Source organism: Olea europaea, chromosome 23, assembly GCF_002742605.1.
Source record: "Olea europaea var. sylvestris chromosome 23, O_europaea_v1, whole genome shotgun sequence".
Classification (NCBI taxonomy): domain Eukaryota; kingdom Viridiplantae; phylum Streptophyta; class Magnoliopsida; order Lamiales; family Oleaceae; genus Olea; species Olea europaea.
In genome coordinates this window covers 5834254-5847142 of record NC_036259.1, presented here as the reverse complement: position 1 = coordinate 5847142, position 12889 = coordinate 5834254, and the positions used below count along the sequence as shown (strand labels likewise).

At 31.2% G+C, this 12889-nt stretch overlaps 1 protein-coding gene across 1 annotated transcript; it reads left to right on the top strand.

The window, feature by feature from the left end:
- The first annotated feature begins 5093 nt into the window (after positions 1-5093).
- Positions 5094-7631, top strand: LOC111371960. Its single transcript, XM_022994105.1, has 3 exons — positions 5094-6065; positions 6419-6554; positions 6613-7631. The coding sequence occupies exons 1-3, from the start codon at positions 5094-5096 to the stop codon at positions 7629-7631; spliced, it is 2127 nt and encodes a 708-aa protein (XP_022849873.1).
- The last annotated feature ends 5258 nt before the right edge of the window (positions 7632-12889 follow it).

Below are 12889 nucleotides of genomic sequence, written 5' to 3'. Positions count from 1 at the left end.
TTTTCATGTTATTCTTATTTCCAAACTTTTCATTCATTTACAAATTTTGTATTATTATTATTATTATTATTAATTATTTGAGTTTTAAGTAATAAAGTATGTATTAATTACTTGTCTGACGTCTAATAAATCGATTACATCATGTCATTAATGACCTCATCACTACAGTGTAACTAGTTTTATCTGTGCGTTTTGGGGAGAGGTATTTGCACATGAAAGGTGGGCTCGAATAGAGAAAATGTGGTGTCAAAATAGAAAATAGTGACAACCTCATTTTAGCATATGTTTGTCTATCATTATTTTAAAAAAATTTCTCAAACTTATTTTCAATTATACGTTCTCACAATAAAATATTTTGAATGTAAATTAAATTTTTTTCCTACTTTTTAACCACACATTCTTCAATATTCTAAATTTCATTTTCATTGAATAATTATAGACAAATAGGGACTTAGTCTTTACACTTAAATAATGTTACATATTTGATCACTCTCTTAGCCAGATTTCATATTTGATCTTTCAAAGCTTGGGATATAAAGTTAAGACCCAAAAATAAAAGGGTGTGATGGAACAAGACTGCTACCTTCATAAAGGTTAGGCCAAATATCCCATTTATCTAATTCTATATCTATATCTATATCTATCTATAACTACAAATAAAAGAGTGGGATGTCATGTACTGTTCACAAGCCAGATTTTTGGTCGGCTCAAAAGCCAGATTTTTGAGGTTGGCTCAGCCATTGGATTTTTGGGCAGGGAATGGTTGGAAATACCACAGTGTTCTTTTGGTTTCTAGAATAGTCATTTATTGTCATTTCTTGCCTTGTTTTTCTCTTTCTTCTTCCTAGATCTGAAAATCTTTTCTACAATCGGGTTTCATTTTCATAGAAGCTATCTCCGTCTTACCTTCATCAGACCCTAGCAACTCCATTGTCTTTCCAAATTGTCGGCACCACACTGCCGTTATCTTATTACACAAAACCCTTGGTTGTCAAAATTCAATTAGCTACTCTTTCCGCCTGTTTTTTTACTGAATATGCAGTTACAACTTCATTTTTGCTTCTTTAACCTAGATTTCTCTTTATGAATGAGTAATTTCACTTTCATCACATCAAAAGGTATGTACTTTTCGATAGTGCTTCGAAAAAATTTTCTAATGAGTACGAGCTGGGAAAAGAAGTGGGTAGAGTTCATTTTGGGTATACTTGTCATGAATGGGTAAAACCATTTATTAAATCCTAACAATATCTGTTAGTTGTTTTGCCAGGTCAAGAAGTTTTACACTTGGAGCTTATAAAAGCTTGAACATCACGATTGTTTAAACTTTTTGCTATAGACATTGTTTTATATATGAATCTGCAAAAAAAAATTTAGGAGTTTTTAGACATTTGGTTAATTTCCACATTATGTTTCTATATTTGATTGATGAGGAATGTTACTTTCTTGTAATAAATTGCAGTTTTTTTTTTCTAAATACAGAGAAATATGTTTCATTACTCATCGAAGATGATGACGCTGAAGTTGTAGGGAAAAGAAATAAGGATAATCTAATTAGTGTTGCATCAAGTGAGAAGGATTTGGAACGTACTCCTTTTTTTTTTGGTTTACTTACCGGACCAAGTTTAAGAAGAGGAAACTTATATGACCGGAGGTTGCTATTAAGGTCATTCTAAAAGCGAGGTTTGGATTTTTCTCCCTTCCTTTTCAAATTTTGCCTACAGTTTAGTGTTACTGAATTTAGTAATTATTCTATATATGGCTCAACTTAAAAGAAAAGAAAATGTTTACTAATTAATTGGGATGATTCTGTTTGTGGAATAGTTAGTGGCGGCATCATTAGGTATTGTCGTTTCCCTTTTTCAATTCCTGGTTTTGTATGTTTTATTGATTAAGGGACCTCGGGTATAACATTATAATGTAGAGAATATTAGCCTTTCATTGTCTTTTATGTTGGCAAAAAGTTCTAATGGTTAAGTATTAAAATTGAGTATTTTGACACCTAAACCACTCATTATTCTCATGTTGAAATCTTGTAAATTGACTAAAGAAAATCTGGGAAGTAAGCCTCAAGACAATTTACCCCATTCAATATTAGAACACTGCATTTGAGAGTCGAAAAATAATCGAAAACTATGAGCCCATTTCCGCGTAGCAAATACAATTGCGGATTTGAATTTGTCGTTTGCTCTGTTGTACCATAGTTCTTCAACATCAATTGATAATCTCTTACAATGTAATTTTTTTTTTTTTTTTTTTTTGGGTTGTGTCAGGAACTCTTTTTGCTTACTATATTCATAAGTTGCATGCTATGCTTGTTTGGTAGTACTTATAAGCTTCAGGTCCGATGAAATGTGTGGATAATAAGTGGTTAGTAAATTGTATGTTATGTCCTACGAAATGTTTAGACAATAGTATTATTAGTATTATTATTATTATTATTATTATTATTATTATTATTATTATTATTATTATTATTATTATTATTATTATTATTATTATTATTATTATTTGCTTAGATTATAATTTATGCTTGGTCAAGATCATCTTAGGTTATGAACAAAATTGAATGACCATAAGACATGTATATACCCAAAAAATAGAAAAAAGGATTGCAAATAAAATGTGTCGACTTCCGTCTATGAATGTGCAACAATGTAAGGGAGACAGAGACAGAGAGAGAAAGATCTTGCCTTTGTATTATACGAATTGTCTTTAGGCACAAAAATGTGCCACAATGAGAAAAAATAATTTAATATACCAATTAAATTATTTAGCGTGTTTGTTTATTCGTTTCTACGTATGTCAAAATTCTTTTGAACTTTTTCTATGATATCAAACTATATTTATTTATATCGAATATACAGAGGAAATGTATGTTTTGAGTATAGGTATAAAAATGGATTCGGTGTCTAAGAAAAATAAAAGACGAAGAGAAGTGTACAATGACAGTGCGAAATTGGATATTGACATACAGACGTCGAAGAGAAAGTCTCTACATTTTGTCCAGTTGGAAGGTATCTACATCTAACTACAAGAGGAAACATATTTGTAACATATTCTTAAGGATGTTATTTTTGCCTTCTCTTATGACTTGTGCAGTTTTTCTATTCATGTGGACTTTTTTTTTTGTACTTTTTTATTTTCATAACCAAGCATATAAACTATTATACTTCAATACTACATTTATAATATTTGTTCTGTATACTTTATTCTGACAAAAAAAAAGGATATTTTGAATGAAAATGTTTTTTCTCTTTTCTTTCTTTATTTTTAAGGTTAGCTTCTTTATCAAAAATTGTACCATGTGACGTTTAACATTTAAAATTGTAGATTTTTGCTAGAGATTTTACATTTTTATCTACACAAGTTTCATACAATATTGATATATTATTTTTTCTATTTCGTGTGGCTTTAACATTCGAAATGGTTTTGCAAAATTAAAATTTTCAGATTCAATTTCTCTCTTTCCTAATTGCGAAATTGAAGACGATCAAGTAGGTAATAAGATATTTCAATTATTTGTATTAATTACATATTGTTTTTAGCAGTGAAAAGATCATGTATTCCTTAGATAGTTGAATATGATTACTTTGTGATGTTTGATCTGTGTTATGTATAATTATACAGGGAATGTTTTCATATTCAGTAGTCTTCGTTGTAATGAAGTTTGTAACATTGATGTTGGACGAAATAAGTTTATCTAATATATTTGTTTTGTTAAAAATTGAATTTATAACCATGTTTTACATTTTTTTAAAGGGATGTGTCTTTTTTAGATTCTAATGTGGTTTCCGTGATAGGTAGCTGTTCTGCTACTTATACCCATCAGCTTGGTGTTCATTCGGAGCTAATGTCATCAATATTTATAGCAAATGAAGGTTCATTTTCGATACCAAACAAATCACATGTATTACCTTGCCCTGGGCTATGTGAATATTATGGGGCTCTAAAATTTAAAGATGAACTGAAAGGTTTTTGTTGTTGTGATGGAGCTATAAGATTGAAAGTGAATGATACCCCAGATGAATTACATCATTTATTTACATCAAATTCTGCTGAATCCATTGAATTTAAAAATTACGTACGAACTTACAATAGCAATTTCTCATTCACTTCATTTGGTGTGTATTATGATAAAGATTTGTGCAAAAGAAATAAAGGAATCTATACCTTTAGAATTCAAGGTCAAATATATCATTTTATAAATGACATTTTTGTACAAAACGGTCGCCCTTCTTATATGTAGCTCTATTTTTTTGACACTGAAAATGAAATAGAGCATCGACTACAATTTTCTGAAAAGTTGACAAAGTGTATACTTTCAAAGCTTGTCAAAGTGATAGAACTGAATCCATACGCAATTTTTTTTTCGAACTTCAACAAATATTCCAAATTTGAAATCTCATAGTCTTAAAATTAGATCTAATTGTGGATTAGATCAAAGAGTATATAACACACCATGTGCATCTCAAATATCTGCTATTTGGGTTGATGATGATTCTACTACTAATGAACGAGTGCGTGATATAACTGTTTCTTGCAATTCTGGAGAAAAATATCAAGTACATTATTATTCTGGTTGTTATGATCCTCTTCAATACCCCTTACTGTTTCCTTTTGGCGAAACTGGTTGGCACCAAGGTATTGTTAGAATTGACAAACGCAGAAGACAACAAACATGTGCAAATGAAAATTTATTTAACATTCATCAATTAAATTTTGCTGCAGAAATTTTTGCAGTGGAAAATACAGGTGAATAATTTATTTATGCTTAGTACATTTATTTTTAAAATGTTTAAAATTCCATATTGTAACACATTTTCTTGTTCTATGCTTTTTCCAGTTGTGCGAAAGAAGACAACAGGAGCTCAGGTATCATGTAAAGAATACTATTCCTACAAATTACAGGTTAGACCTTCACATAAGTCAATTTTACTTCATGCTGGATGTTTGTTATAACAATATGTTGTAGATATGTATGTGAAGATTGAAACATCTAGATTAAATTATTTTCATAACAATCAAAATGAAATACGCGCTGAACTTTACCAAGGATTACAGATTGTGTTAAGTCCGGTGAAACTCGAGCAGCTATGACTGGTAAAAGAATTATTCTGCCGTCATCTTTTACTGTTGGTCCAAGGGACATGAATAAAAGATATATGGATGGAATGGCATTAGTTCAAAAATTTGGTAAACCAGATATTTTCTTGACTATTACTTGTAATCCAAATTGGCCTGAACTAAAAGACCAATTAAGGTATAATGACGAATCACAAAATAGACTTGATCTTTTAACTCGAATATTTAGAGCTAAGTTAGAAGAACTAAAAATTGATATATTCAAAAATAAAATTTTTGGTTCTGCAACTGCATATATATTTGTCATAGAATTCGAAAAAAGAGGTTTACCACATGCTCATTTTTTAATCATTTTAGATCACGCATCCAAAATCATTGCTTCTAAATCTATAGATAAATTTGTGAGTGCTGAGATTCCAGACAGACAAACTTACCCTCATTTATACTCTGTTGTTGTTGCTCACATGATACATGGCCCTTGTGGCATTTTAAATCCAACAAATGCATGCATGAATAGAAATAAACAATGCATAAGCCATTTCCCAAAGGATTATACCACAGAGACGTTCTTACGTGAATTTTCATACCCAAAGTATAGACGTGTAAATAATGGGAGAAAAGTGAAAGTTAGAGGACAATGGTTAGATAACAGATGGATTGTACCTTACAATCCATATCTCTTGGCTAAATTTAATTGCCATATAAATATAGAAATTTGTTCAACCATCAAAGCTGTGAAATATTTGTATAAATATGTATACAAAGGACATAATAGAATTGGTTTCTCAATACATTTTGAAGAACATGTGGTTGATAAGATTAAAAATTTTCAAACAACTAGATGGATTTCTCCTCCTGAAGCATTATGGAGAATTTTTGGTTTCGTTCTTTCAAAAATAAATCCTCCAGTTGTTACTCTTCAATTACACCTCGAAAATAATAATTTCTTTACATACAAAAGTTCTGACAATCTTGAGAAATTTGTAAGTACGGACTTTTTTCAAAAAACTATGTTAACGGAATTTTTCCTCATGAATCTTGTTGACAAAAAGCTACAACTCTTTTATATAAACAATTTCCAGCATTTTTTGTTTGGGACTCACATTGTAAATGTTTGAGTCCTAGAAAACAAGGTGTTTGTATCGGTAGAGTAGTTGCAGCACGTCCAAGTGAAGGGGAAAGATATTACTTGCGTCTTTTGTTAAATCATATTAGAGGCGCAACATCATATCGAGCTTTAAAAATTGTAAATGGTGTTGAAACATCGTCTTTTCGAGAAGCGGCACTTTTACATGGTTTACTTATTGGAGACACTAATTGTGATTTATGTTTGCAGGAAGCTTCAGAGTATCAAATGTCTACTCCATTTCGTTGTCTTTTTGCAACAATTCTAACTCTATGTGCTCCGAATGATCCAAAAAATCTATGGAACAAATTCAAAATTTTTATGATTGAAGATTTCATACGTGCTGGTATGTCGCTGCAAATTGCTGAACTTAAAAGCTCTTTTGGAAATTGATGCAATTTTAGAACTTTCTGGTAAATCCATTAATAGCTATGGCTTTGTATCATATAATGTACATCTACATGAAAATGAACACGTCGCTAGAGTAATAAATGATGAACTAAGCATTAATGTGTCAGAAATAGATATTATGTGTCCCCATCAACTTAATACTGAACAAAAGATGGCATATAATGCAATTCTAAATAAAGTAGACACTAATGTTAGCAGCATGTTCTTTGTTGATGGTCTTGGTGGAACGGGTAAAACCTTTTTATATCGTGCATTATTAGGTGCTGTGAGGTCAAGACAAATGATTGCTTTAGCAACAGCATCTTCTGGTGTTGCAGCTGGTCTTTTGCCTGGTGGACAAACAACACATTCTAAATTTAAAATACCTCTAGAAATTTGTAATGACACAATATGTAACATTAGTAAACAGAGTGCTCTTGCAGGACTTTTTCGAATGACAAAACTAATCATATGGGATGAAGCTCCAATGGTGAATCGATATGTAGTTGAAGCATTAGATAAAATGTTAAGAGATATTAATGATTGTGAATTCCCATTCGGAGGTAAAATTGTTGTCTTAGGAGGAGATTTTCGTCAAGTTCTACCTGTAGTTCAAAGAGGTACTAAAGACGATGTAATAGGAGTAAGTCTTGTTAACTCTTACTTATGGCCTTTATTTACAAAACTAAGATTAAGTGAAAACATGAGAGCGCAATTAAATACATCGTTTTGTAAATATTTACTCGATATTGGAGATGGAACTACAGAAAAACATTCATGTGATATGGTACAACTTCCGCCTGACATAACTATAGATTTCGAAGAACACATCACTTCTTTACAATCATTAATAGATATAGTTTACCCAAATTTAGATCGTTATGTTGACAATCTTCATTACATGATTAACAGAGTTATTTTAACTTCAAAAAATGAATATGTTGATGAAATCAATAATTTATTGATTAGTCACTTTCCTAGAGACTCTTTCACTTATTTTAGTTTTGACGAAGCTATTGGTACAACTGACTAAAGTATGCAGGAAGACTTTTTAAATAGTTTGACTCCGAATGGTGTACCCACTCATGAACTAATACTAAAACCAAATTGTCCTATCATGTTACTTAGAAACATTAATCCTTCAGAAGGTCTCTGTAATGGAACTAGGCTTCTTTGTAAAAGTTTCCGAAGAAATATTATAGATGCTGAAATTGTAGTTGGAGATTATAAAGGAAAAAAGGTATTTCTTCCTAGGATACCTTTTATTCCACTTCAAAGTGACAAAAATCCTTTCCCTTTTAAAAGAACACAATTTCTAGTTCGTCCATGTTTTGTAATGATAATTAATAAATCTCAAGGACAAACACTTGATTTTGTTGGTTTATATCTTCCTGAGCCAGTATTTTCGCACGGCCAATTATATGTTGCTTTGTCTCGAGCCAAAAGTAGCACATGCGTTAAAGTTCTCATCAAACCAACAACAACCCAAAAATTACATATGAAATGTACAAAAAATGTTGTTTACGATGAAATTTTAGCAATGGTAAATACATGACAATATGTTCTCATTTACATTTACCAATAATCATTACAAAACATATTTTAGCATTGTCATTTTCATTTGGTTGTGGAGCTAACTGAAATTTGAGAGAAAATTATATTCTTCTCTGTTAAATTTGACCACAATAGAGAACCCTGTAAAGTACTCCTTGCTTATTATTTGCTCATTCTTTTTGTTCCATTTTATTTCAAAATTGTGCTCCTTTTGGTCACTACACCTGGGACACACTTGGTAATCCTTCTACTTGCTCCACATGAAATTGTTTCCAAACAACGTTAAGAAAATGGATCACACTGACGATATTTTTGGTGAACATCAAGACAAATATGATCATGAGATGGTATGCTTCTTATGCTGCAGAGTTCTCTTTAACATCTTTTTTCAAAAACATAAATAAATCATCCTTGCTTAGTGTGAGTTAATGAACATTGATAATTTTGTTCTTGGTTGTTTAGTTAACTTGGTATTAGGTTCACTGTCACTGAGATAATACACTTGTTGTACTACCTATTTGTTCATGTATTCATATAGCGTAAGTTGTTGAAGCAAGATAAATTTCTTCTTGGCCATTTAATTCACTTGGTAATTCGTCATTTGTTTCTGTCAATGCCTTCGTTCACTTTCATGTTAGATTTTTGGTATTTAAAAGGGATGAGACCAACGATGGCTTCATGTACTCATTTTTCACTTTATCTATACATTTCTCTTTTAAAATTTGATCTTTATGAATTTTCCTTGTAATTTACATCCTATACATGTATCATAAATCTTTTACTGAATGTGACATTGGATCTATACTTTTTTTTTTGTCATAAATTTTTGATCACGCATGGCTTCTTGAAAACCTCGGACCTACTAATCTGAGCACAAACATAGTGAATCTTAGAAAGGTAAATTAAGGGAAAAAAAAGTAACATGACCAGTCTATTATTTAAGGCTGTGTGATCTAAGTGGAAATCAAGTGGTTCACATTCTATCAAATACACAAAACTTGAATACTAAATTTTTTGCTTTGTAGGTCAGTCTCACTCATTATATTTATATAAGTAGTCTTTTGCATTTGGACTTGTCAGACTCTCCTTGCTTATCTGTCCTTGTTTTCATTTAGGTGAGAGGTCAAACACAGTAAATTCTGGGTTTAACTTTCAACTCATATTACTTTCTGTAAGCTACATCGAAGAATGATTGTACTTTTGTTTCACAATATATTCCTACTAAAAGCCTGCATCTGACAGAACTATGGAGCAAGTCGAAAAAAGATCTGTTTGACTCTTTGAGCATCATAATACAAATACTGTTAAAGGTGACGAATATAACTTCAAAGTTCATCTCTTTGAATTCCAAAATCTGTGTTTAGAAGGAGACATCTGTAATTGATCAAGTGTATTATTGGATATAAACAATATCATACATTATCCTAGCCAAATTATGTTTTTGAGTTTTGCGATTGTTTTCGAGAATTCTATCTGTTCATAGTCTTTTTTTTTTTTAAAGCAAAACATATACATCCTTCAAGTCATCATGAGCATTGATATCTTTTTGGGGTTTGACCTTGCTCTCTATTGGATGTGAATATCTTGTGCTCATTGCTTTAACATTGTTAGAAAAATGAAGATAGGGCACTTGCCGAATTTCCACCTACAGGTTCTAGAAGGTGCTGTCAAGTATAAATGGAATACTTTGCCTATAAAACAAAGAAATGGCATGAAAAACTATATTTTTAAAGTTATAGTTGAGGTAATTTAATCACACTATTTTAAGGAAAATTTTGTTCGCATATGCTTCCAACAGCATCTTAGTTCAAGAGCGTGACTAATACTCACTGTTCATTTGATGACCTCAGCTTTCAAGCGATGAGATCTCTTTCTAGCAGGAGAAATTGTATCTCAACAAAGTAATATTATATTAGTTCAGGTTATACTATCTAATCGTTGAAATTTGAATCATGCTCACCAATAATAACTGCAGTTTTGCTTTGTATGCACCTGCTTCATATTTTAAAAGAACCCTGCTGCCTGGGCTTTTCCTTATATGTCATCTTGCTTATGCTTCTGTTCCTTCATGTGCACATCTTGAAGCATGAGTGGCCAGATATTTATTCTTGTTCAGGGGTTTGATAATTTAATGATTATCCTCTGTTCTATTCTGTTTGATTAATAATTGTTTGTTAAACTATAAAGTATTTTTTTATAATCTAAATTGGTCAGATGTAAAATTGAAAACTAATGTATGTGTTGGTTTTAAATGTAGGTTTATGTAAGCTTAAACTTGAATTTAACAAAGATGAGTGGTTGTGATGAAACGGAAGAAGATCAATTCTTTGACAGCCATGATGAGATCACTTCTATGTCCAATGTGGACACTAATACAAATTCTGTAGGTAATACACACATGCTTTAATTGTATATGTAAGTTATCCCCTAATTGAGGTTAGATATAATTTTTTTGTTTGACTAAATAAGGCACAACCATCAAATAGTACACACAATGTAACAACATGTGCTAATAATCATCGATGGTGAACTGACATTATGGATGTCCTGTGATAACATGTGCTTAAATTATTGATAGCAAACTGGATATTCTTGTACTTTCATGGTTAAGCTGCTATATGCTTTAATGGATTTAAGACTTATGGGCCCTGAAATTCGCTCTCCTGAACTTTGAATGGAGTTCTTTTACACATGGATAAGATATAATTACCAAGGCCAGTTTACAAATTTGCAACTATAATGTCTATAGATTTGAAGTAACAGTTTGCTCAAGACATTTGTAAGTTTTCTTAGAATTGAGCTTTGGAACCAATAGTCTACAATTATGAAATCCTTTTTTCTCGCCCCATGGTATTTTTTTTACTCTGGAATAAGTCCTCTCAACTTCAATACTTAAATGCTAAGTCTCGAAATTTTTTATATTTGCTTTTTGTACCTGCCTTTCAATCTTCCTCTTTTGTTATTTTTTCCTTTCTTACTGGTAACGAATGGCATTACTATCTATTTTTCCTTGAAATATATTAGAATTTTATTATCATTGGAGTACTGACAACAACGAATTCCAACTACATATTTTTGGAATTTCAAGTTTTTAGAATGCACGCATATCTTAGAACCAAGCCATTTTTTGCTTTAACTTAATATAATCAGTGATGATTTATCTGTGTTGCTCTATGAATTGTTGTTACAAGTTTCTAGAAACTGTGATTGACTTAGATTGTGATTGGTCAGTTAAATGATATTAGTTTAAGCCTCTCTCTCTTCGGCTTGCATTATTATGAATCACGGTGTTTTCTCTATGCTTGTCATTTCTATTAGCAATTTATGTTCCACCTTTTTTGTTTCATAACTCTTCCAAATGGTTAATAGGCTACAACTCGTGCACCAACAGGTTACAAGAGAATAGAACATTGTACCCTAGATCTTTCACAGAAATCTTGAGTAGATGATATCAAGCAAGATTGAAGTTTCGATTATGAATATATAAGTAAAATGTTATATAAATTTTCCTTTGGAAAAAAGGAATTGATGGAATGCCATAAACATAAAATATATGGAGTGGATGATATCAAGCAAGATTGAAGTTTAGATTTTGAACATATAAGTAAAATGTTATATAATTTTTCCTTTGGAAAAAAAAAATTTGTTGAAACGCCATAAATATAAAATATATAATGCTTTTATATGTCATGTAAGTCTTTCTCCCTTAGTTATCCTTCACATTCTCATTTCTCTGGCCTCATGCCTACTATCTTCACCAGTAATAATTAGTTAAAATAAAATATGGTTGAAGACAGAAATATTGTAGGTAGATATGCAATTTGCAGAAACTTTTTAACTCAAAATATGATTTGGCAACTTGACCCAAACAATTTCATTCTCATTCAATATCCTCACTTTTGGCAGTGTCTCAAAAATCAGACTTCAGCTTGGATGTAGAACAGATTCCAGAGGTTGTTGAGCAGGAGAGACGTAAGTGCATATTCCTAACATCACCTAATAATCCAGATGGGAGATATCATGCGATGAGTCTATCTATTTGTCGGTCATTTCTCTTGTTTTCTGCTGTGAAAATATCATACCATGCTTTGAGTACTATATGTTAGGTCATTAATGTTGACATATTTGTTCAGTTTTCCTGTGTTAATTTTTATTTTTTTTTTATTTTTTTTTAAAATTACATGCTACATATTCCAGTTACAAGTCATTTTTGTTGATATGAACATATTCCTAGCCAACACTTGTTTCCTTCACATTTATTGACTCTCTCGAGAGTAGGTATCTTTTGCTGTTTTGTGTCAGATAAGTTCGTTGAAGCAACCACACCTTCGGAAATTAGTTGAGAACATTTAAAACTAAATCTCAGAGCCATGTCTAGGACCAGTTTCTCACATATAAACACTCTAAAATTGAACCGGGCTTTTCATAATTTGTACCCACAAAATTATGCTAATTTTCCTATTTGATTTAGGGGGTTTTGTTTTAGTTGCTATGCTTCGAGGCCTTCTTCTTCTGTTGTATTGAGCCGTAGAAGAAATAGCGCTTCTTCTTCTCTGCCATTTTTATATTAGTGAAATTTGGGCTATGGTAGGTTTGTATACGATGAGTATGCGTTTGAGGAGTCTGATAGCGAACCTGAATCATCTTCTAAGTAGTTGGTATGTATTCTTTGATTTATTTTGAGGTGATTTTCTCATTTGAGTTTGTGCGGTTTTAGGTGGTGAAGTAATTGGTATT

Bases quoted from the DNA above. Each gene is read 5' to 3' on its own strand.
- LOC111371960 (XM_022994105.1), top strand. From the start codon at position 5,094: ATGACTGGTAAAAGAATTATTCTGCCGTCATCTTTTACTGTTGGTCCA. The intron at 6,066-6,418 runs GTAAGTACGGAC...TTATGTTTGCAG, and splicing joins CTGACAATCTTGAGAAATTT to GAAGCTTCAGAGTATCAAAT. The intron at 6,555-6,612 runs GTATGTCGCTGC...ATGCAATTTTAG, and splicing joins TGAAGATTTCATACGTGCTG to AACTTTCTGGTAAATCCATT.